This window comes from Musa acuminata, chromosome BXJ2-1 (assembly GCF_036884655.1).
Source record: "Musa acuminata AAA Group cultivar baxijiao chromosome BXJ2-1, Cavendish_Baxijiao_AAA, whole genome shotgun sequence".
Taxonomy (NCBI): Eukaryota; Viridiplantae; Streptophyta; class Magnoliopsida; order Zingiberales; family Musaceae; genus Musa; species Musa acuminata.
This window is the reverse complement of record NC_088338.1, coordinates 4,211,881-4,237,594: the sequence shown is the minus strand read 5'-3', so window position 1 is coordinate 4,237,594 and position 25,714 is coordinate 4,211,881. Positions and strand designations below refer to the sequence as shown.

General features: G+C 37.6%; 3 protein-coding genes across 6 annotated transcripts; 2 read left to right on the top strand and 1 right to left on the bottom strand.

The window, feature by feature from the left end:
• The first annotated feature begins 420 nt into the window (after positions 1-420).
• On the top strand, positions 421-5,950 carry LOC103984647 (large ribosomal subunit protein eL39). 3 transcript variants are annotated; one of them, XM_065092399.1, is made up of 9 exons: positions 421-689; positions 781-907; positions 2,097-2,141; positions 2,422-2,562; positions 3,560-4,448; positions 4,579-4,618; positions 5,320-5,363; positions 5,473-5,576; positions 5,670-5,950. In XM_065092399.1, the coding sequence occupies exons 6-9, from the start codon at positions 4,597-4,599 to the stop codon at positions 5,716-5,718; spliced, it is 219 nt and encodes a 72-aa protein (XP_064948471.1). In that variant the 5' UTR covers positions 421-689; positions 781-907; positions 2,097-2,141; positions 2,422-2,562; positions 3,560-4,448; positions 4,579-4,596; the 3' UTR covers positions 5,719-5,950. The 3 variants fall into 3 exon arrangements, with proteins under 3 accessions (XP_064948471.1, XP_064948469.1, XP_064948470.1); XM_065092397.1 differs by having other exon boundaries at positions 4,523-4,618; XM_065092398.1 differs by having other exon boundaries at positions 3,560-4,618.
• Positions 5,951-8,375: 2,425 nt separating this feature from the next.
• On the bottom strand, positions 8,376-16,912 carry LOC135598516 (aberrant root formation protein 4-like). 2 transcript variants are annotated; one of them, XM_065092396.1, is made up of 15 exons: positions 16,720-16,912; positions 16,444-16,608; positions 16,214-16,363; positions 15,050-15,122; positions 13,653-13,831; positions 13,498-13,557; positions 13,264-13,417; positions 13,093-13,152; positions 12,702-12,976; positions 12,552-12,623; positions 11,707-11,784; positions 11,561-11,631; positions 11,434-11,521; positions 10,869-10,920; positions 8,606-8,977 (listed from the first exon to the last, which is right to left on the bottom strand). In XM_065092396.1, exons 1-15 carry the CDS (start codon positions 16,828-16,830, stop codon positions 8,757-8,759), a joined length of 1,809 nt encoding a protein of 602 aa, XP_064948468.1. In that variant the 5' UTR covers positions 16,831-16,912; the 3' UTR covers positions 8,606-8,756. The 2 variants fall into 2 exon arrangements, with proteins under 2 accessions (XP_064948467.1, XP_064948468.1); XM_065092395.1 differs by having other exon boundaries at positions 8,376-8,977; positions 11,434-11,631.
• A 376-nt stretch (positions 16,913-17,288) lies between these two features.
• On the top strand, positions 17,289-25,017 carry LOC135598515 (chaperone protein dnaJ A7A, chloroplastic-like). Its single transcript, XM_065092393.1, has 8 exons — positions 17,289-17,431; positions 18,586-18,763; positions 21,214-21,343; positions 21,488-21,545; positions 22,556-22,598; positions 23,582-23,630; positions 23,727-23,807; positions 23,908-25,017. Exons 2-8 carry the CDS (start codon positions 18,633-18,635, stop codon positions 24,754-24,756), a joined length of 1,341 nt encoding a protein of 446 aa, XP_064948465.1. The 5' UTR covers positions 17,289-17,431; positions 18,586-18,632; the 3' UTR covers positions 24,757-25,017.
• Positions 25,018-25,714: the final 697 nt, after the last annotated feature.

Below are 25,714 nucleotides of genomic sequence, written 5' to 3'. Positions count from 1 at the left end.
GAGTTATACGTACAGACAAATACCCAAAGTGTTTCATCTCATCATAAACTATCCGCATATATAATATGATCCCAAGTTTGACTTAAATAAATAGTTCTTAACTAACAGATATTTAAATTGGTTTAAGTAAACTAAACACCAGTACGTAAAATGAATAAAAAAGAGAAACCCATTGACGGTATCTCATGATGCACTTACGAGCCCGAGTGTGGATCCTTTCGGGTTTGGACCTGGATCCTAATTGGATCCGATCCAATAACTTTATTTGTCGTTTTGTTCCCAATGGTAGGACACGGTACAAAATCCCGCGGGTTTACGATGCCACGCGTCACTGTACGATTTGCCGCAACAACACTTTGACGTGGCCCAACATTCCCGGGCCCAAAAGCACAGAAAGCAGGTAACCGACGGCAGCGATGGCGAAAGAGAAAAAGAGAGACTCGTGCCCTCGCCTGCTCCTCCCCCTCAGCGGTGACCCAGTCGCCGTGGCTCCGTCAGGGCCTCTCCCGCCGCAGGATCCCGGCCTCCGCAGCCTTCTCCGCCCCATCGCCGCCTGCCCGGTCTCCCCTCGATGGGCTGAATTGGTTTTTAATCCTCCTCCTCCTCCTCATGGCCTTCTCCTAATTCGCCCTCTCTATCTTCCTTTACTTCGGCCTTGAGTTCCCCGCGGAGGCGAAGAGGGCGTCGAGGTTGGTGGATCTCATCCTCACCCTAGATTGTCTCGTCATATATGTTTTCTAACTTGTTTTCTCCCTTTGTTTGGAATATTACTTATGGTAGTGTGGTTAAGCTGATGCACTAGAGGACGACGTTTCGGTTGCATTCGCTCGATGTGCCGTATGGCTCTGGGAGCGGGCAGCAGTTACTTACTGGATTCCCAAATGTGGATGAGTCGAATAGTTATTTGGTATGTGCTAGAATTGTCTATTGCATCTTAGTTTATCTTCGGAGTTCTGGCATCATTATGTTCTGAATTCATCTGCATGGATCTGCACGAACGATGCATTATGCGTTATATCTGTACCAAGCTCGTTAACATTATTCCAGCATGGTAACGTTTCTGCTGTTCATCTTAAGTTGCTGGAATGCATGATGAATGAGACATGATATGGAAGCAGATGATGGTCCTAGTAAATTCCAGGCAATTATGTAGTCGTATGATTCGCTTCATTCATATCTGGATTGAGTATGAAGTTCGGATTTTGGAAATAGAAGCAGCAATCGACTTCTGTGTATTATTTAATTGTTATCTCTACTTGGACATAAGTTTGACAGGGCTGTCAGATTTTGTAAGCGCTAATTATATATTTTTGAAGGGCTAATTATAGATTACTCCTTTTAATTAGTTATCTCTAGCATCACGGTCTTATATTTTTAAAAATTACATTGGGATTCTTATAGTTATGAAAGTGAAGGATTTAATCTTGTTTTTTCTCACGTCGTCAATTTTACTGATGAAAATACTGTAGAGTTTACTATTGAGCATGTGCTGACTTTGCCTCATTTCGATTTATCTCTGAGCACGTGCAATATTTTCATCAACTGAGTCGACGTCGTAAGGAAAAACGAGATTAAATATTTTTCTTTTATAAATATAAGAATCTAAAATTTGTTTTTGAAAGTATAAGAATCAGAATGCTAAATATAGTTAATTACAAGGCTAATGTGGTAGCAATGATCATATAATAATTCTCACTACTCTCAATCAAGCTAATGTCCGAATAGCGTTAGAATAGTTTGTTGGTCACGCATTCACTCACCTTTGTCTTACTTGCTGCCATTTACTATTTGTCATTACATTCTTACCTTTGGTTTAAATATGTTACTGTTATGCTATTACATTTTCACATATACAAGCACTTTACTGCAGTTCAGTTATTTATTAAAAGTTGATGATTATATTCATGATAGTATCCTTGAGCTAAGGGTAATTTTGGGCAACAAAATAATAAATGCATCTGTCATGCTTTGATCACTTCTAATTTGGTACATATTTTTGGGATGGATGAGAGGGTGGCCTTGGTGTCATATTAAAGTTGTTCCTTTGCGATCTAGGTGAGTAAGGTTTGTCATGAAAATAACTTTTCTGCTCGCAGGTTAAGGTTGCTTGCATTGATGTATGAGCAATGTTTTTAGCAATGGTAAGTTGCTAAATGATACTTGTCTGATAGAGATGTTACAATGAATTACTTAGGATTAGGATTTACCAACTCTATGGATGTTTTGCAAATATGTCCCTTAGATCAGATTTGGTTCGGTCTAGAGCTATGCAACAGATAAGGATTCATCTAATAACTTTTAGTTACCTTCTGCTAAGGATTTTTTGTTCCAATTAGATGTGTAGAGTTTTGTAGTTCTGTGACTGCTTATTCCATTCAGCATTATTTAATTGTAACATTTGTAATGTGATTAACAATGTAGATTGTAAAATCTCCACCTGATTCAACTGCAAAACAGGCCAATGTTATCTCTAATGAAACTTTCATATGGCTACAACATATGAGAACTCGAAAATGGCTACATAGCCACCAACATACTTCACCAATAACCGACAGTTTGGAGGTTAGTAATCTTTTTGATGTTCTATATTAGTCTCTAGCATCAAACTTGCTGTTCACATTGTATCAGGTTTTAGCCATTTGGATTCTTCCATTTGTGCATGTCTACCTCTGATGGTTTTCATTGTTTGGATCCTGCATTTTCCCCATACGAATGCATTTGTTAATGCCATAAGCTGCTTCTTGTCATGCCAGCTTAATTGGTTGCAGGATGACATTGACAAAATGTATTAATACATAAATTCATTATTTGGCTCTATCTTTGTACTTTGTCCATATGATACTCTAAATGCGATAAACCAAATAAGGGTTTACAGTTGCTGCATTTGCAAATGCAGAAAAACAGGCAACCACCAATAAGTTGATGCATGCATCATCTTGTTTGTTTTCATCCATAGTCCAAAAATCACAACAGGTCCCAGAATCGTTATATTTGAAAATGGGATATAGTTTTGTTTTGATTCGTGTTCTTACATCCTCATTATTTGACATTTCTCTCTTTTTTGAGTCCATCTCACTGCAATATGGTTTAAATGTAGATCATAAGTGGACCTTAGATCTTCTTCCATCATCTTATATAATGTTTGTTCTACAAGCCTATGATACCCTCTTGTTCTTTTTCCCTACACTTTATTGGTGACTGTTTTAATTCTTTTACATAGCTTATATATACCATTTGTCTTGACTTTCATGGTTCCATAAGTATGTCCTTAGTATTCGAGGTTGTTGGTTGATCCTCTTCGTTTACTAGATAATACACATGGCAGATACTCCAATTTATATTGCTGTGTATTTGGTGCAGATACAAATACATATACTTTATCGATTACATACTGATAATTGTTTTAAAATCTTTTTACATAGCTTATGCATGCCATTTGTCTTTCTTGGTTCCACGAGCATGCTCTTGATTATTTGTTGCTTGTTGCTTGATCCTCTTCATTTTACTAGATAACACTCATGATGGATGCTCTATTGACAATGCTGTGAATTTGGTGCAGATACAAATACAAATATTTCGTCAATTACCTGTTGTCATGTGACCTTCCTCCTTCCTCAAGTTTGGGGCCTAGTCCAATGATACAAATTCATACAATCATGTTTATGACATGAGATATGTGTAAGAACTTGGAAGACAAAAACAAGAGTACCAAGGAATTTGGAAATTAATTGGCAAACATGGATGCAAAGATTATTAATTACTGAAATATTGTGTTGCTAGGAATTAAGATACTAAAAAAACAAAGTACAATCTAACTGAGGCTATCAAGATAAATGGTGTAACCAGAAATATAGAATGAGAAATGATTGCACACTACTGCTAATGATGCCAATCAAGAATTTAGACATCTTTGGCAATGTTTAAGAACTATGATAGGGGATATTAAACCACTTCAACCTTTCTCTTATAGAGGTCATGGAAGATGAAAATGAACTTGAACAAAAAACAAAGAGAAAGAACATTGTTGTTATTTGATTATTTGGAAGTGTTGCCTTCAGTAGGCTAACTGACAACACAAGATCCATATAACAGACAGAAAACGGGTATAATGAAGATTTGGTGTTAATTGCTATTGTTGAATTCTGATCATGGTCTTTTTATGCTGAGATCAGTCTTTGTTGAGGCTTCTGTATGAGGTAGGAACTCAGGTCACTGATAACTTTGGTATAACAGCATTACTCTATGATAACCTGATAACATGATCCAAACTGGAGTTTACTTCTTGTCCTCCTCTTCTCCCCGAACTGTAAGTGTTGTAGGGTCGATCGACTTAATCCGCTTGCACTCTCAAATCCCGTGTCTTCTCGCTTCTCTGCTGTCAAGGTACCAAATGATGTCGATTCTGCTGCACTAGGAAAAGGCCGTCACTGCTACACAAGAGGGAACAGGTAAAAATCGCCTCACCCTGCTCTTTCTTCGTTCTTCTTTCGCTTTGGTGTATCATGTCTCTGCTCTGGAACAGTGAGATCAGTACAACAAAGGAATCTTATCATTTCCTCTTTTGCTTGGCCACCACAGTCCGAGTAAGCCCAGTCCATGCCGCAGGTAGCTCTAAAAGGTATGGTGGGTTCCACAGACCGAATTGCATCTTATTTTTATTGTAGATTTTCCTTTTTATTCCAAATAAAAATGCTGTCATATAAAATAAAAAAATAAACCTAATGCGCCAAGCTCAGATCAATATAAACACTCTTACTGCTCTAATAAAAATGGTTAGAAAAAAATTATTTTTAATTTTTCAAGTATAAACACTATCTTTATTAGAAAAAGAGTGTTTATATTGCTCAGATCAATATAAACACTCTTACTGCTCAAATAACATGTTCAAGTATATATATATATATATATATATATATATATATATATATATATATATATTTGGTGCAATATACAGAAACCTTCAATTATAATATCTTGACATCTCTCTCTCCCGAAAATACTCATTCAGAAAATTCAAATTAAATGCGACTTACTTACTGTAGCTAACAGAAATTACTATGCTCATTGTGAGTTTTAAAAGGGTATTAGCATCGTTTAAAGTAAATCAGAAATATATGCAACAATTTGTTGCATTATTCTTTTTCTTATTGAGAAGATAGTGTAGATTGTTGCATTACTCTTTTTCTGGGGGCGTTCATAAGTCGGCTTAAATAATAAGAAGGCCGAGTGGAACGAGTCGAGGCCTAATTAGAGCCCAAAATTCCCGTAATCACATATATTTATACGAAAGCACGGCCTTTCGCTGCTTCTCTGTGCTAGGGTTTGCGCTGCCGGAAGAGACCAGAAGAGCAGCGGGGAAGATGGTATGCTTTTTTTCCCTCGATTCTCGCCGAGGTGTCTTCTTTGTTTTTGGGCTTCTAATTTTTCGGATTCATCTGCGTCCTGATCCTCCTCGCCCTTCTGTCTTTGTAGCCGTCGCACAAGACGTTCAGGATCAAGAAGAAGCTGGCGAAGAAGATGCGCCAGAACCGCCCCATTCCTCACTGGATCCGCATGAGGACCGACAACACCATCAGGTCACTTCCCTATCTCCCCCCGCCCCCCTTTTGCTTTTCCTGTTTCTTTTAGCTTCGAGTCGCTCAGACTCTTCTTTTTCTCCCTGTTCTCAGGTACAACGCCAAGCGCAGGCACTGGCGTCGCACAAAACTAGGGTTTTGAGGGCGCCCTAGGTCTCCTTGCTCACCGCTCTTAGACATTGAGTTCCTTTCTTGACTATTTCATTATCATCGATATATTTCCTTGAAAAAAGCTCTTTCTCACGGTCTTTGATTGATTTTGCTCCGAAGAGATTGAGGACGATGATCATTTGTTTAACTATTTGGATTTATCTATTGGAATGATGCTGGTTCGATAAAATTTCCATAATGTGAAAATAAATCTTAATGTGTGATTTTGATGCATGAAACAAGTGCTAAGTTTGATTCAGATTCATCAGTTTGATTTGATCCAAGTGCTAAGTATTGATTGTTTATGGTGTTATTTTTACATATAATTTACTAGTTTTCTACATTTACTAACATTGTTTAGTTCTTCAGTTCAATTATTCAAGTCATTTCTAGTTTATTTGTTGTGGTTTGTGATTTTTTTCACTGCTGTGTAGCTATATCTGTGGAGTCATGTATCTTAATAACTTTTCCTTTTAAACCTAGAAATCATGTGTTCCTCAGCTAGGTTAAAGAGTAAGTTTTGAGAAGGCTACAAATTTTTCGATGGAAGTATGAAAACGATGGACAAAAAGATAATTTCAACGTCCCAGTTTTGACGACGACGAGAGGTGAGGCAAAGGGAGAGAAGGAAGAGGCTGACGCAAATGTCGATGGCCTGCATATGCGTCGACGTTGCGAGGCAACTACGTCGGCGTCAACGTAGATGAAAAACGATGAAAGGGTCGCTCGACATCTGCATCGGTGCCGGTGTAGATGTCGAGTGGCGCTATGCATCTATGTCAGTGCTAGTGCAGATGTTGAGCGATCCTTTTGTCGCTGTAAAGTGTCGACATCCGCGGTGCCCTCTTCCTCTCCCTTTGACTCATCTCTTGCTGTTGTCGCTTTCCCTCTTCATCCACAACAGTCACCCGTGGCCCCCTAGCGGCGTTGTCGTCCACCAACTCTGAATCGTAATTGGGACGTTGAAATTATTTTATTGTCCATCGTTTTCGTGCTTCCGTCGGTAAAATCGATGGTCTTAAGATAAATAGAGTTAGATGTTTCATTTTAATAATTATAAGGATTCCAATGTAAATTTTTTAAGTTTAGAGATCGAGGTGCTAAAGAGATCTAACTACAATGGATGATATGTATAACCTTGTTTAGGATGATTATACGAAACATGAAATCAGTCCATTTTATATGATGGATATTATATGAGAATCTTTTTCCTTTTTTGTTGAAGAAAGCAAATGCATATTACTAATTAAGCATCAAAGTATATGAATGAGGGCAAATCCCTTTAGAGCTAACATATGTAGCTGGAGAATGTGCATTGTTGTTACATTCTCTATATAATAAACCACATTTGGTCAGGATTGCCTTATTAAAGCCCAAGACTGTCACTCAAAATGCCCTATAGGTAACAAGAAGTATTGTCAAAAATGTTCATCCAGGATAAGGAAGCATCACTCTTAAGAGTAAAGGTCAAAATTTTGAAGTTGACGTATTAAAGTATTCGTGGTTCCAACGACCCTCATCTCCCTCGAACTTACTGAGAGAAATATACATCCTCACCTGTGTAAGCTAACAGGTAGCACCAATAAGGCTTCAACTGGGTCTTGTGGTTGCCAAAATGACAGAAGTTAGTTTTCTGTGGTTTCACAGGATCCAAAGGGAGTTGACAACGAGATCAAGGCGTTCTCCATCCTCCGTTCCTCCGTACTCAAAGCCCTCTAACCATTTTCCTTGCTTCCACTCCTCGAAGAACTAAACATGCATTTTAGCTAGCAGAAGCTGTCAGTACACTCCAAAACAAAGGGGCAGCCAACCTGACAAATAAGATAGGGAAGAGCAATGAAAACCTGTACTTTGGGAATCACCCTAAGCTTCCAAATCACCTTCCAACAGGAGTCGGTGGTGTTTGCTTTGATGAGTTCGATCCTCCTCCAAGAATCTATATATAGGCACTCTGTGCAGTCATGATATCCCATCGGATCCAAGTGGCCTAAAACCGACAGTCATCGGAGGTGGGCCACTATCACACCTCAACCAGATCGATGTGTCTGCCCGTTCCCATGGTCCATCGATCCTCACTTTCCATATGGGGACCCTTGTTCGATTGGTACAAATGTACTGAAAAATATGCAACATGTCAGTACGATCGCTGCCTCGTCAAACAAGTAGGGGTGCCGTACGGTATGAAATGGCCGATGTCCTTTAGTAAACCAAAAAACGTACGGTTGTAATTATCGAGTAGAAGAAGTAATAATGATAACCACATTTACATTTTGCGACGGAAAAGATTTCCTGTTTCGGTTAGTTATTGCTACTACTTTCAACCTAAATACAGTCGTTTAAGTTTCTGCAGTCAAAATGCAAGTCACATTCAAGAAAATGCAGGAATGAAGGGCATTCACAGTCTCCAAAATGATGCAACTTGAATCAGTTGATATGCTGTGGAGTATATTTCATGGTTCCTTTGCATCAAAGGATGCAGTTCAAACGATATTTCATGCCTAACTAAGCGTATATTTAAAAGGACCCATTCTATATTTTGTTTAAAGTCAAACCTATCCAAGTGAGTGAAGATAGGTTAGTGGAGGATGCTGCATTTCAAAGAAATAGAATCTGAATGTAAAATAATTAAGTACTTTGGAAACAAGAACATGACAAAAGCAAGTAATATGACCAGCGCTTTTCATTAGAAGTAATCGTACCGTGTACTAATCCAGACTCTTCCAATAAAAATGGGTTCTCAAGGAGGATCTTGGGTTGGTGGCCGATGATCCCCAAAAGTGCATAGTTCGAGTTATTCCTTTGTAATCTGACAGGAAGCAGCAGAGAGGATACCACCATGACACACTCTCGGCAACAGAATTAACTTGACTTGCAGCAAGATCCGATCATTCTGCTGTGCTAGCATGGCAGCTTCAGCACACGCTTGCTGGATCACATCTGAGGCAATTGTTCCGTCATATCTTGTGATTTACACACAGTGAAAGTAAGTGGAAATCAGCTGCGTATCCTCTGCACAAGCTACCGCCAATTTCATTTTGAATGTTTAAGATTGTCTTCGACCAATTCAATGCAACGGTAGAGTACCAATTGGACAGGATTTAAGGCACAGAAAATGTGATCTGCAAGCTCGCTTTCATCCTTCTCGTTCTCTGCCGAAACGCCGGCTACCAGTGTTCTAAGAGGTAGAAGCCACTCTGTGTAGGCCATTTGCAAGGTACTCTTCGTGAGCACACCAGTGTGGTTTGTTTTTCCTGTGATTGAACTAGGAAGTGTAAGAAAACAATAACAGCTGAAAGGAAGATGGTCCATACAAGCCAATTCCTCATGTGATGAGGAATTAATCAAGTAATTGCAGAATTGAGTGTGATGCAAACATGATCTGATCTAAATTAAGACTTTTAGATTCATGAAAAGGGAAAAAAAAAACAACCAAAGATGCTGATAACAAAAAGGTTCGGATGCAGGACTTTGTTGGTTAACCAAACTATGTGAGACATATAGAAGAAAACTGCATGCCGGAGGTATCATTTATACTCCCATACAGTTTTCAGAAGCTTAGGCACATGAAGAACTTAAAAATCCAAACATTTGAACAAGTGATTTTAAATAATAGACAAGTCCAAGCTTGTAGAGCATACAACACAGCACTTTATAGTGCTATGAAGGACATTTAATTCATAGTTCCACTGCATGGCATTTACAAACATATATTTTTTAAGATTTAGAAACATATATTTTTTGAAGAAATACAAGCCTTAATCTTGTATTTGCTAGCTCATCAGAAAACAATGATTTTAATAGACACTCGAGCGAGACGAGGCCCGAGCACCTCGCTTCATGTCTAGGCGCCTCGCTTTAAAGAGGCGCCGCTTGGGCGCTCGCCCGAGCCCAAGCGCCGGGCGTTTCAGGCGAGCGCTTGGGTTAAACCAGACAACCGAACCAGATTTTTAGGTCTGGTTGGTCTCCGGTGCTTTAGTTGGTTCAATCGAACCAACTAAATCACTAATATCAGGCTCCCTCTTACGATTTCCCCGACTTCCCCAACCCTAAATCTCACAATTTTGCCGTCGAGATTTCTTCTCCGCTGTCGTTGCTCTGCTGCCGCTGCCACTGTCGTTGCTCGCCGCTACTCACCGCTACCACATTTGCTACTCGCTGCTGCTATTGTCGCTCGTCGCTGCTGTCACTGCTTGCCGCTACTGTCGCTTGCAGCTCCCGCTCCCATTCCCATTATCGCTCGCCGCTCCCGCTCCAGCTACGGTTGTCGCCTACTGCCGCTGTCGTTGCCTCAGCAACCTCGGTCTTCTCACTATACTGTTAACAGTATATTAACATAATACTGTTAACTGTATACTAATAATAATATTTTTATTTATTATATTAATAATATATTATTCTAATTTTAACATTATTAATTTTTATTTATTTAATAGTATAATTTTTTATTTAAAAAATAAAAATACTATTATGATTTTATACTCGATTTTTTAATTTAATAATATATTTTTATTTAAATAATTATATTTATTAATTATATTATATATTTTTATATTTTAATGTCTCGCTTCGCTCGGAAGAACGCCTAACGCCTCGGGCGTTTTTGGACCTTGACACCTAACGCTTTTTAAATCACTGTCAGAAAATAATTTAAACCAAATTATTCAAATTTAAGAATCATTTCTACATAAGCTAATAGATAGGTTCAGTAACTGAAACTTAAAAACCAGAATATGAAAGTCCACGAATCATTTTACATAAGTTCCATATAGTATCTTGACAAAAAATTTGCTTGCCTTGGGCACATTCAAGTTGAACTCGGAAGGTTAGAGAATAGATATCCAGTTTCTTAAAAGACTAAGCAGAAACAATGATCAACCTTGATAAAGACTGAATATGCAATTGAAGATCCACAAGGAAATTTGTTGGAAGTTGAAAAAAGTATTATCCTTAAAAAGAAAGTGAAAAATGTTTTACAACGCTCTTCATGGTAGATTAATTACTATGATTAAACCAGCCAGTTCAATTAGTATGGTTATGTCACACGACTAAATATTATAAGATTTGCTGTTAATGTAATCAAACGATGAAGATTAACAGACTAGCAAAAAAGTTGCATGTAACTCACAGAAATAGTAGTTTTACCTGTGGACTCCATTATCAAAATAAATCTAAACAGATTGAGAGCAGATAGAACCTGCACATATGAAACATGTGTGTAAATGGCAATGGATAAACAGAAATACCTATTCGATGCAAATATATTATCATTAAAGAAATAAGATATTGGGTCCAAGCATAAGAATTCTCATAGGCAATTAAATTGGGAAAAGATGAGTTTCATAGTTATATCAACCCAACAAATTAATCTTCTTAACTGGACAAGGATGCATAATACTTGAACATAAATATCCTACCAAACATGCCTATTAGTAGCAGCACAAGAATATCATGATCAATGCCAGATAGCACAACAGAAGAGGAAGTTCATTGTAATGAAAAGGTAAAATGTCAAGAAGCTCAGAACAGTTAGGCAGTTACATTTTCTAATTCTAAACTAAAAGTTCATCGCCCAAATAAGATTATTATTCTAACAGCTATGAGAATCAGACAGATTATGTCCAAACGAAAAGGATGAGAAATCAAATGAACTCACATATGCAACTTATGCAGGAACCTGACAAGAGAATATTACAGAAAATAGAAGTACCGGATCACTATCTTCAGGGAGAGAAGGAGGACCTCCTTTTGGAGGCTTCAAAACCAGACCCACAAGGTCAAGGGCATAAGAGCTCCAAAACGGTCCCTTTCTCTTCTCTACATGAATATCTAGACAATTTTCTGATGATGTTCCCTGATTTCTTTCAGCAACAATTTCCTCCCTCACAAGATCAATAAGAATTGCAATCTGCATGTAGTAGAGAACTCCAATAACAGAACTATCCATGCTTAAAAAGCATATATTTGTCTAAATGAAGCTCACCATTGAAGGGGAATTGCTATTAGTAATAAGAACCTTTAGCATGTCAAATCGATGGGAAGATGGAAGATCTGAAATTATCTGAATGATAATTGAACAAAAATTTGTTAGAATAGTTGGAACATGAAAAAAAAATTCAAAATAAGACGACTGAAATAACTTCTGCTAGGAGTTTGTAATACCAGAAATGTAGACATACCAAGTACAGCAACTGAGATGGATTGTGCAGGCACAAGCATCTTAAATATATCTTACAAAATAAATAGGCCTGAGGCTATTGGCAAGGATCTCAAGATCCAGTCATTGGCAGTATCTTAAATTATACCCAAAAGGAACTTATAATTGAGCCGTTGCTATATTATGTCATTAAATTTCAGGAATGATTTAAGAATATTAGTTCCAGGTTTAGAAGAATGATGAACAAGAAGACTGCAACCAAGTCATATAAAAGGAAACAATGTTAGATTTCTTTTTCGGTATTTGGCATATGTCCTGTTATTCGTTTTATCCTAATATTCCCCTTAATAATCTCTCCTATATCCCTATCCTCTGCTTTCTTTCAACTTCAAGTGTTAAATCAGAAATTTTTGCTTTACTATTTCAATCCAAAATATTTTTTTCTTCAACAATGTGGTCCGATCAAAGCCCCCCATATGAAATTTCTTCCACTAAACAATAAGCATTTCTAACCAAATGATAGGACCCAAGAGCTACGAGCAGGTAGAAGGTTTGGATTCATATAAAAGCACATCAAAATATATTACAAGAAAATCCTCCAGTGTAGACATCTGGCAAATGTAGATAACCAGCATGTTCGGTAGAAAAGAGATCATGCATTTAGAGTATACCTTTCTAAGTGTGGCAAAAGCTTTTTTTCTTATTGAGGCATCTGAAGCACTAATCATGATCCTTTGGATAGCCTGCAATACTCACTAAAGATCAAGAAAATGATAAATAAAATAGGAGCTTATCAGATGCAAATCAGCAACAAGAAGTACCTGGAGGGTAGTAAAGAGACTCGGCATAACGGATGAGAAATCAATATCGTTATCATCGTTATGTTCTTCGGTGTTAGTTCCATCCATTATGCTAGCTAGCAGGTCTATGCAATGATATTTTATTTCCCATGAATAGTCTATCGAGGAAAGTATAGGTTTCAACATCCCAATAACTTGCCACCTTTCACTTCGATTGCTTCGAATTTTGTCTAGAACAGCCGTCAACTGGTCCCCAGCAGCTTTTGCAACTTCATTATTGATATACCCCCATATAACTGTAGTACAACATCAAATCAAGAAATAATATCACACTCCTCGATGTAGCAAGTGGCAAACGGAAAGATTATGGAAAGCAAAGAAGCAAATGGTAGGGCCAACATGTCAGATATACCTGCAAGAGCTGCCCCATTCACTGCCAATGAAAAGCAGGCCAGCAAGCCATTGTCATCCTCTACATTGCTTCAAAAAGAATTTATCAGAATAAAAGTTAATGTATAGTTACCAGCAAAATTTCTCAAGGACATTACTAAGGACAAAAATATATCAGATCAGCTATAGTTACCTTTGGAAACTTCATCAATAGCTGAACTGACATCGGATCCCATTATCAGACCATAAAAGGAGAACCCACAAAAGGGAAGCAACTCAGAAAATCGCAGAACAAGTGAACAGTAGCTTGAAATAATATTTGCATGTTTGCTTCTTGATACAAGAGCCTAAAGTACCATTAGAAAGTATTATCAGATCATAGAAAACATAGAGACAGAGAGAGAGGGATGTTGTGTTGATACTCAACTATATTTTGCAGGACATAAAGACCAAGTATTGCATGTAGCTCTTCTTTTCTTCTTCCAACCTGTTGCAGGTCCGGGGATATGATTTAATGTAAAACAGATTATAAACAATAAGTTCCTATGAATGCATGAAGATTCTCCTGTCAAAAAAACAAACCATTTTCCCACAAATTGCTTGAATAGATGTTCCAATGCCAACCGCTGTGCTAAATAAATCCTGATAGTTATCTTTCTCTTCGTCGTCAGACTCCGAAGAACAAGCATAAAGAACTTCAAGGATAGCAGGTAGTGCTGCCTTTACTTGTTCAAGATGACGCCTCTGTATACAAAGAAAAACTGCAAGAGCAACTAAATCTATTAGTGAACACATAAATTGTGTTTTTTCCCGTTAGGTTTGGTGCCTAACAATAAAGTACGAGAAAATATGACCAATATGATTCTATACATCATTTATTGAATTAGTATAAAGTTGCTCAAGCTTCAAGAATACAAAACATAGGAATCATTCAAATGATGCTCTTTTCTTTAGTTACAAACATATAATAAAGTGAATATAATCTCTATCCCCAAAAAGAACCATATGATAAAATAGACTAAGCTTCATTACATTATTTAAAATATGCTTCAAAAACAAAGTACAGGTACCTAGTAAAAGTAGGACTGGGCAATACAAAATCAGATGGCTAGCGTAAATTGAGGACAAATTGACAGAACAAGAGGTGAAGAGATCTCAATCTAAATGTTAGAATATACACAGTTTAAAATTTAAATAGACTCAAAAATGTATCTAAAGGCTCCATAAAAAAAAGAAAAACTAAAAAAGGAAATCTTCCGAAAATCATTAAAAAAAGCAGAAAATTCTAATCCACTCAATTTCCTACTATGAAACCAAGAAAAGAATGATCTAAAATCAGAGATTAACTATACTCATTGAAGTCAAAGTCAACATATGCCATTTTGATCATCTAGCTGGATCCGAGATCCATAGGGGGTGATTCAGGATTTGACCACTCCTTAATAGTAATAGCAAAAGAGATCAGAAAAGACTTCAACATTATCAATCTTAGAACTTTAAGTTAAAAGATTAAGTGAGAACAATGAAAATTGCATTTCAAGTGTTTTGAGATAGATGCAAAAAAAAATTAGCAAAGTGGAAGTGTTTTGAGAGAGATGCAAAAATGATTTAGCATAGTGAAAGTGTTTTAAGAGGAAAAAAATAATGGTTTAACGAAATGGCAGTACAAGTAGATTTCCATATGTCATACATAGTTCATGGCAACAATGTATAAAGTTTATGATTGCATACTGTCATGGTCTAATTAAATAATATCTTCCAAAGAAGTCACTTACAACATCATTGATTGACCCCAAGCAACTGAAGAATATAATTACAACAAACTAGACATGCAAATTGATGAAGTAAAGAGAGCTGGAAATGCATCAGCAACTCACCAATATTCATGCACGATAACAATTCTCCATATAGTGCATAAAACTAATTTTCACAAATGTGCATCAGATATTATTCATGATATTACCATCAGCAAGAATTACCTTTTGAGATCCCACCTAAGAGCGGAATAAAGTAACTTGGTGACTTCGACACTCTAATCTGGGTATCTGATGCCTGCAACATTTAAGACATTTATTTGGACCAATATATGTCATGCTTGCATTAAACAAAAATCACATACATCACTACCAGGCAAATAAGTCAAAAGCATTACACAGAATTTATAATCCAGCTACAACCAGATAAAAGTAAGGTGACACTAAATCATATATAAACAGCCACAAAATGAAAAGAAAAACACTTAAAACAGATTTGCATCATTGGTAATATTAATGAAGTGTGAATGTTACAACATCAAATGATTATCTCTAGTGTAGCAACTAACCAAATATTTCAATTCAAACCAACCTGACAACTTTATAATGAAATATGTGACTACCAGAATCCAACAGTCATGTACCACGCAACATGCAAGGTGGACCATCCGAGTCAATAAACAAGCTGATAATCTGAAGCACATCTGGACAAGATTCATACTATTTGAATATATACAGCTCTGGAATAATTTAAATTTTCAAACATGTCAAGCTTGTCACTAGAAAATCCACTCAACTACTAAACAATTCGTTAAGAATATTTTGAGCTCCAAAAATGTTTGCTTTCTGACAATGCCAAAAAACTCTAATTAACCCTGATGAAAGTCCTGGATCAACCAATTTCAATGTTAACATCATGTATCTCAAACAGGAAATGCCTTTTTTTTTTGCCTCCAAAGCATGGTGGGTAGAATCCCAGTTATATACATATTATAACATACAAATGAACAGGTAATTCTTCTATCAATGGATGTTGGTTAAGTTCATCATTTAAAGCTTCAAAACTTTGATGTAACACAGAAAGTTTACATAAGTTAGTACAATAATTCAAATTTGTACTTGATAAACATTTTAAAATTTATCCTAATTTCAAGATTTGCAAAATTAAGCAAGCACTAATGGCACCACTACACCTAAACAGGTACTGAGCAGCTTATTTACATTAGCATCAGTTCTGCTAATGAGCTTCATTGTAAAAAGGTATTCTAAGATGAAAAAACAAGGCAAATTTTCCTTGATGCATGAATATCCCAGAAGCGTAATTCAGTAACATATTCATATCACAAACTGTCGAAATTGATACAGTAGGATTAACTCTGTGATCCTCACCTCACAAAGAATCGACAGTAAGTCCCGTGGACTACAGGTGGCTACGAGATGGTCGATAATACTCTCAGCAATCTCCCGACAACGATCTGATAAAGCTACAAATTTCACCACCACCTTGGGGAGCTCAAGAGAGAGTGCCTCAACTACCGTCTGCATCCAAAAACATCCCATTAGACCCTAGATACGATCGTTTCAAAACGTCAAACCCCTCAAACGAACTTCCAAGATACCTGATTCGACGAAGCAGATGACAAGTAGTGGTGGATCTCCTCAAGTGCGTTCTGCGCGACGGCATCATCGATCGCGGCGTTACCAGGATCGACGATCGAATCGAGGAAGCTCACTACCGCCGCGACCGCCTCATCAGACTTGCCGAGATCGCCAGACTCAAAGGACTGCAAGACCACGGAAGCGATCAAAGTTAGGCTTCCGAAAGAATAAATGAAAAAGACGGGAGGGGGAGGCCAAAGGGTGCGAGGTTTAGGGTTTACAAAGGATCGGAGTACCTTGGAGCAAGCATCGAGTGCAGCCTTGAGGCGAAGAGAGGGTGGAGGGGAGGGATCTTGCAGCTCGATCTCGCCGAGGTTGAGTTCGCCCGAGGGGCTCTCCGCCGCCATCCCCACGGCGTCCGCTGGCGAGCAGACACAGCGGTGAGTTCAATTCGGAGTAACAGCCTTGGGTTTCGCTCGTCGCGATCTGGCTCGGTTTCGGTTCAATTCGGTGAAATTAAACCGAACCCAATTCAAGGATCCAAGTCCGAATTAAACGGGTCGGGTAGATGTAGGTACCCGAAAATCCGTCTTTCCCAACACTGTCCGAACCCGGATCCGACTAAATATCAAGATACCAGAACCAGCCCGAAACTTGATCCGAGCGGGACAGATTAATCAGGGCGCTTGCGTCGCCCGACCTTTTTAGCATCAAGATTCGCATTTACTGATGGTGATCCCATGGACGGTTTTAGATGGCACTCCGTGACGGGATCTTCCGATTGGATCCGATCCGATCCGAACCGAGAGCTGCCATTTGATAAATTGATCTGGTGCACGAATTGGAGGAGATCCTAATCCGTTTATTAGCCTGGCGCACCCGTTCTCGCAGTTTCTCTTGCGGCCTCTTATCGCATTCGCGAACACCTCGTCGGCCTCGATCCCCTGCCCCAGGGAAGGGAGAAGCGGATCCCCACCGCCGCCTCCGCCTCCTCCGCTTTTGGATTAGGTATGGAGCCCTCCATCCTCTCCTGAAGCCAAATCGGTTTGATGGTGTCCGGCTGGCCAAGGCTCTTAGCTATGCTAAGAATTTTCCCCTCTTAGTATTGAATCTTCACGATATTCATTTCTATGGGTTACTATATTGAAATCTTCTTCGTGGTGGCCATGAAAGTTTTTTGGTGGTATTCTATCTTCGTCGTTGGTCAAGACTGTTGTTCCTTGCCTGATCGGAGATGTACGGGTTATCTCCTAATGGTTTCGAAGACAGTAAACTGAAGATTTGCTTTTGGAGCAGTCTAAATCAAGTATTTGAGTGAATGCAGAGACTGGAAAGACGGATGCGTGCGGGTGGTTCTTGGCTGGGCCAAGAATCTGAGATGTCAATATTGTTATTAGTGAGGCTTTGATCTGGTGTGAAGTCAATTTGTCCTTTTCGGGCGGGCTAATATAGTTACTTTTGTGCATAATGAGTTGATCCGAACACCAATGTAGCTGAGGGAGTATTGAGACACTGAAGGATGAGGAAACATTGGGAATATCTGTAAATGGTTAAATTGTTGACCTCTGAGACCTTTTGTTCTGTTTAGGATATTCTAATTTGGATGTAAGTTCGGAATTTTTTTAAGGGCAGTCTGATACATTACCTTTGTGCATAATTTCTTCATCTGGAATCCTGAAGAAGATGAGAAAGTATTGAGACAATTGCGGAAGGATGGGGAAACGTGGTGAACTCTGTAAATGGTTAAATCATTGACCCAATATATAAGGAAGTTATTACTTGATAACTAGGAAGAGCATGGAAGATTTCAGCAAGTTCTTCTAGCACATGGAATGACCTGACCAATTGGATAAAGAAGTTCATATACTCTGGGAACTTTGTGTTGTGTGATGTATTATGAGTTACTTTTGGTTTTATGACTTAGATGCATAAACTAGTTAATGCTGGATCATTGTTCATAAACTATTTAAGAGTTGCTAGAGGTCATTGGTGGAACTTGGTGGGAACATAATATTATGGGACATGTTTGCTTTTTTTTTTTGGGTGTTTTTGCACGAGTAGATGAAACAAGCAACACAACAGGCAAATAATAATGTCATGACAATGTGATCTTTATATTCTTATTAATACAAGAAAGTTGATTATCCTATCTGCTATTGCAGAGAGACAAAAGGAGGTTGAATTTGCTTATATTGGCTGCACCAGTCCAATGGCAACTTTACCATGTAAAGGGATTTCAGTGCCTCGGTTGGGAGTGCAATCTCAGGTGATATGTAGAAATGCATCTCCAGGAGCTAAGACTTGTCATTATACAAAAATGGTGCTGATGCCTCAAATTGTGTAAGCAGCTATATCATCTTTTTGTATTAAGTCTGAAAGAGCAATATATTCCTTATGTATCTGTTGGTGTGCTTTTTTCCTCTACATATTCTACAATTTGTAGATTACTATACAATTAGGTGAGATATGCACAATTCAGCTGTGCTTCTGTTCTAGTACTCAACTGGCCATGAGGCCTTGAATATTTAATGTATGTATGGGCTATCTAGGGCATCCTGGTTACTTGAACTCTCAAATGATAGGCCTTGGCTTTCATCAGTTGTTGAATGAGGTTTAAATTTCAGAAAACATACAGCTATTTCTCTTTATTGTGTTTCTTAATATCAATCTTATAATCTTGTATATGTGGCTTGTGTGGCTTCCTTTTTTACACTAAAAATTGTTGAAATGCTATAACCATGGGATTCATTTTAGTAGTGTGAGAATTTATTATGTTATCTTAAGGCAGAATTGGCCTCAGAGTTCTTAATTTCACTTTTAGATACCTAACTTGTCTTTACAGCCTTAAGTTATTTACTGATTAAGATGCCTTTATTTGCACTACATTCTATCATTTTTTTATGCTTTTTGCAAGGATCAGTTTAGCTCTCAACTTTCCATGGCACATATGCATGTCAGGAATTATCCTGTTACAGCACTTGCTTTCATGCCATGTTGTGTTTGTTATGTGCACGTGCATAGACTTGGTCCAGATCCATACACGCTACGATACCAGCATAGTGTGTGTTATGGTTTGAAATGTCTGTTTCAGCCAATTGTTGAACGAAACATTTCAGCAATTTTGTCATTTGTAGTAGTTTAAGTTTGAGTTTCAGCCTTGATTTTTCGTTTCAACCATAATTGGAAAAGGATAAACAAAGAAGACAAGATAGAAAAGTTTAAACATTAGAGAAAAGGGAAGAATTTTTTTTCATGATTGACAAATGTTGGCATTATTAAATAATGACTTAAAAGTATGACTAACAATGCAAAGTTGATCAAGTTGAGGAAGTAAATTGTTAAAGCTTGTGACTCCCATTTTAAGAGTCTTTTGGTACAATCAAAGATCATTACATTTTTGGTTGCTTTTATAATAAAACATGAATTATATAAAAAAATTCAGAAGTATTTTTGTTTGGGATTCAACATTTTTCTTTATTTTGGACACTTTTATCTGAGGTTTCTTTTGCTGTAACCAGAAAAATATGGTATTTTGGTTTGATTTTCTCATTTCCACTTCAAATTTGATTGGAAGTAGATCAACTATGTGACTTTATCAAGAGAAAAGAGATCTTGACTGAAGAAGTCCCATGAAGACTCCAGTAACCAAGGCAATTTTGGATGGTAATCCTATCATAAAGCTGAAGCAGTAACTTAACAAGTGCCAAGGCTACAGGCCAATGACAAACCTACACAAATGCAGCTCATCATTTTGTAAATCAATTATACATATATTTAGAGGTTCCAATCTTGACCCAAAACCACCAGTCAAGTTAACCCTACCTGACTTCTTTAAGATTGCCCATTGGATAGACAAATCAGATATATTTCAAGAGCTTTGATCTGTTGGTGCCAAACATATGTTTCCTTGAAAATGAGGTTAAATCCAATTTGATTGTGATCCTGATTTTAATTGCATTTTTAATCGAAAGTCTTGTCTCAAACTTAAGTTGACTAGTTATTTACATGGCTTAAGCTTTAATTCAGAAATCTTTTATCATTGTTGGGACTTGGGATCATGAAGCTTGGGTCAGGTGTGAATGTCTTTGCTTTGCTGTATTAAACCGAAGCAGACCAAAAGCATCGACACCTCTACATATATGTTACAGTAACTTATGATTAGCATTTTAATGTACTCTCTCTTGTAGAAACACCATTGACATAATATTAATTCTTGGGAAATGTTAATGAATTGTGGTTTCTAGCAGTAATCAAATTTAAAAATAAAGGATGATTCATGTACGATACATGTCATTATTATATTAAGGTGGCATATAAATGTATACAGTGCATGTGAAGTTATATTCACTAAAACATACATAAATGTATTTGTTTATATATATGATTGTGTATTCTATGTATATATATGGTGGTTCAGGCAAGCATTGCCCAGGTGTCATGCATAGGCACTAACCCACGTAGTAGGTGATTGCCCAAGACAACAATACATGAGGGAGCAATTTACCTCTGGTAATTGAGATATTTCAATTCAGTTCTCAATTGAACTAGCCGAGACCATTGAGTTCTACTTGAAAACATGGAGCCTACATGAAAGCAAATCAGATTTGCTGAATCTGTCAAAATTGATTCATTCAAGTGCGTAAGTGATCAATACCTTTAGTAAATATCAGAAACTGTGATAAGAACTCAATTAACCAAATGAAAAAAGCATTTCTTATGTCTGTGTTATCTATGAAGTCTGACTTTGATCTATAGCCTTTCAAACTCACTGATTTATTGTATATTTGCAGTACTTCAAGTAATCTGGCATCATCACCTGCAAGTTTTCTTGCCCAAGTGTCTTCATCAGCTTTATTTAATAAGGTGCCGCACCTAAATAGGCATAATAGGGGAGCACGATTTGTTGTCAGAGCTGCTGCCGTGAGTGCATTTGTGTTTATAATGCATTGTTTTTTAACCTTATAATTAAGTTGAAATATTTGATCATAGATTGGGCAAGTTATATGTTGATGTAAATGTAAATTTATCTTTGATCATTTTTCCCTGTGGTATCATCTTTTGCAGGATTACTATGATGTCCTTGGTGTATCAAGAAATGCAAGCAAATCTGAAATAAAAAGTGGCAAGTATTTCTCACAAGACTCGGCCTTCTTTTCTTTCTATTTGCTACTGTTATGGGTTTTTTCCTGTTGCTTTTGCATTTATAGGTCCTGTGATGCAAGTTTGTTATTTATTTAATTTAAGGAAATAGACTGTCTAGTGACTAATAATTCTTTGTTATCTTGCCCTTTATGACAGTGCCGCAATATATGTTCTCTGTTCACCTTCATATTGTTGAATGATGAATCTTACCACTATATTTACGTCCAATACTAGTTTCAGTAATCTACCGAACCAGCACAGTATCAGCACACCAAGTTATATATCAACTTGTACCGCACAATATCACCCTAAAAAATAACAAAGAAAGACCAACTGATGATACCAAATCATATGGTCTGACATTGATTCTTAGTTGGACCAGTAAATACTAATTAGTACAAATCATACGATTAGTTTCTCAATCCATGTTTCACTGTGTCTGAGTTTACAATAATACTTTATTTTGGCCCACCAACCTTCTACTATCTTGGTTGTATGGTTCTGATGGAACACTTGGAAGTCATAGACTGGTTTACCCTGAACTTTTAGTTATATCAGTATGTTTTCCTTGGCAATAAAACAACTAAGGAATTAAATGCTAGTTGGACCAATACATATCAACCTGGTATTTACCAGTCTGACTAATGATGGGGACTAGATCATATAAGTTAGTACTGATTCATATTTAATTTTTTGTTATTTGTTTGGTGATACCATGATATATATATATTAGTATGCCACTTGGCACTTGGTGTACTGGTATTGTACCAGTTTGACTGATTACAAAAACTGGTATTGACTGAGATTTTAATCATTGAAAACATTTTTTTTACTTTTGTATGTTGTGGACCATGTGCCTACCTAAATAACTGAACAAGAGGCTAATTTCCATAATCTTAGACTAGCTGTCAACTAGTGCTTGCTTATCTATTTTTTAATCTATTTTTTAACTACACATGATTATGTATGCTGATGTCTTCTGGTGTGCAGCTTATAGGAAGCTTGCAAGGAATTACCATCCTGATGTGAACAAGTGAGTAGAGAGATAATGTGTATGTTTTGCCACATTATGTTCATGTTTTGTTTCAGTCATGAAAATAATGATTAAAGAATAAAAATTAACAAGTCATCCACCCACTCACCTACCTCCATCCCCAGAAAAAGAGAAGAAAATTAAATATAGGTGTGTATCGAAGACAATAAAAAATGAGAAGAAGACATTTACCCTGTAAATTATTCTGTCCATTCACTTGGGTGCAGAGAATGCATTTCTCAGCAGCAAATTTTAATTGATTATTTAGTTAAAAACTTAAAATGTTTGTACATGAAAGATCGATGACAATTTTTGGGTTATGTTCTTTTCAGTAGCATTATGTTTATGAAAACGAAGCATTTATCTGGTATGATAAACAATCTGGTCTAATGAGGCTTCAAAATTTAAGCATGACATGTAAAATCAGTTTTGTGCCTTGGCATATTAACCAATCCAAACCCAGGCTTGTTCACTTAGTATGAAAATGAAGTGAACGAGCAAGGAGAGGGAGAAAGAAGCATTTAAAATCAAAAAGGAAGAAGCAAAAATAGTTACAAATAATAGAGAAAGAATAGCAGATGGAGGATAATGTTTAATGGACAACTGGACAGTCTGCATAATTTCTGTTAGTTTTCTTCTTATTTAGCAATTATTGACCAGACTGGTAGCTGCTGTAATATGTGTGCTAAGGATTTATAGACAATAGTTCATCATGCAAAATAGTTTCCATTATTGATCTCTTGATTTTGTCATCTTTATCTATGAGCAATTTTGCTAAACTTAAGATGGAGGTAACTTCTTTATTTAGCAATTATTGACCAAAATGGTAGCTGTTGTAATATGTGTGCTAAGGATTTTTAGACAATAGGTCATCATGCAAAATAGTTTCCATCATTGATCTCTTGATTTTGTCAGCTTTATATATGAGCAATTTTGCTAAACTTGAGGTGGGACTAACTTTTGCTGGATGTTATTTGTTTTAGAGAACCTGGAGCAGAACAAAAGTTTAAGGAGATTAGTAACGCTTATGAGGTTATTCCCCTTCTCATGGATAAGTTTGTTCAAACAAGTAGATTTAGCAGCTATCTTAATATACTCTTTTACGACATTCTAGTCACTTGGCTACAGGTCTTGTCAGATGATGAAAAGAGGTCTTTGTATGATACGTATGGAGAAGCTGGCCTCAAAGGTGCTGGCATGGGCATGGGGGTGAGTATCAGCTAGAGACAGGCTTTACTCTGCAGAAGGATAATCATCAATAAACTCTGTTTCTTGCCTAACTCTATTAAACTTTTTTTTTCAAGTGCAGGATTTCAGCAACCCATTTGATCTCTTTGAGTCATTATTTGAAGGCATGGGAGGGATGGGTGGGATGGGTGGAACCAGAGCAGCTCGCAACAGGCCTATGCAGGGTGATGATGAGAGCTACAATCTTATCCTAAATTTCAAAGATGCAATTTTTGGTGTGGAAAAGGAGATAGAGATTACACGGCTAGAGAGTTGTGGAACCTGTGATGGTTCTGGTGCCAAACCAGGTACTCAGCCGAGCAAGTGCAACACTTGTGGAGGTCAAGGTCAAGTTGTCTCTTCGGCAAGGACCCCACTGGGTGTATTCCAGCAGGTTATGAGTTGCACAACTTGCGATGGCACTGGTGAGTTCTCTACCCCATGCAACACCTGTAGAGGAGATGGTCGTGTGAGGAGAACAAAGAGAATAAGTCTGAAAGTTCCTGCTGGGGTTGACTCTGGTAGTCGGCTGAGGGTCCGGTCAGAGGGAAATGCTGGAAGGAGAGGCGGCCCGCCGGGAGACCTTTATGTATTCATTGAAGTTCTTTCAGACCCTGTGCTTAAGAGGGATGGAACTAACATTCTCTACACGTGCAAGGTATCATACATTGATGCAATCTTAGGGACCACCACGAAGGTTCCCACAGTGGATGGAATGGTGGAGCTGAAGATTCCAGCTGGAACACAGCCAGGTACCACTCTGGTAATGGCTAAGAAGGGTGTTCCTTACCTTGGAAAGCCAAACACCAGGGGAGATCAGTTGGTTCGTGTGCAGGTCGAGATTCCAAAGAGCTTAAGTACTGAAGAGAAGAAGCTGATTGAGGAGCTTGCCAACCTGAGCAAGGCCAAGACAGCAAACAGCAGGAGATAGTCGAAAATTAACTGCTCCATTTATTGGATACAGAAGCATTCCAGCACCTTAAAGAATGACATCCTAGACCGCAGAATTGTTGACCACTGCGTATGCGATTAGAATATGTGAAAAACAAAATGTTCAGTGATGGGGAATGGCTCTTATGACCGTAATACATTTTAGTTTGGTTTTCTAGATAAAATAAACTTGAAGAATGGCGCATGGGAAATGTTGTCTACCTTAAGGATGAGATATCGATCATCTTGATATTTTTAGGGATGAGATTTTGTCTTTCATTTTGATATGAATCATCTGTAGCTAGCACAAATTTTGCAAGGATTTGATGGTAAAATCAAGGTGACACTTGGATGGCAAAAATGTGTTGCATGAAATGATTTTTCTTAGGAGTTATACGCTGACTAAATACACTTATTAGCTGTTGATTTTTCTTTATGTGATGATGCAAAATGTATGCAACAAAGAGGACATGCTCTTTTCAGTCTCGTAGATGGTCAAATCATGCACCAAAATGTTCGTTCATACGGGTGCATGAGGACAACCTATGCCAAATTATTCTTTCTTCGTCTTCTAAATTCTTCATAGTTTCTAGTTAAAGTGATCAGCTGCCACCACCACCAAATGAAAGAGTAGTTATCTGGGTGGCCTACTCATTTATCTTATGCTGATTTCAGTCCGACTTTGGGATTGCTTGTGTGCATATGCTCATGAAAGATGCATGAGAACTGGAGGTGATTGTTCCTTTTGTTGTGTGCGAAAGTGGCACTGCAAATGAATTAGAGTTGCTTTTGTGCTAGTCTTTTGCATGGTAAGTAGAGAATAAAGAACATGGATGATGACTGCTGTGGGGGAAGAAGGATGGATTTGTTCATCAGATCACAAGAAAGTTTCCTATATGTGACACATTTAGGCACTTAAGGCAGGCAGATACTGGAGACCATCTCTAGCATTTGGTGAT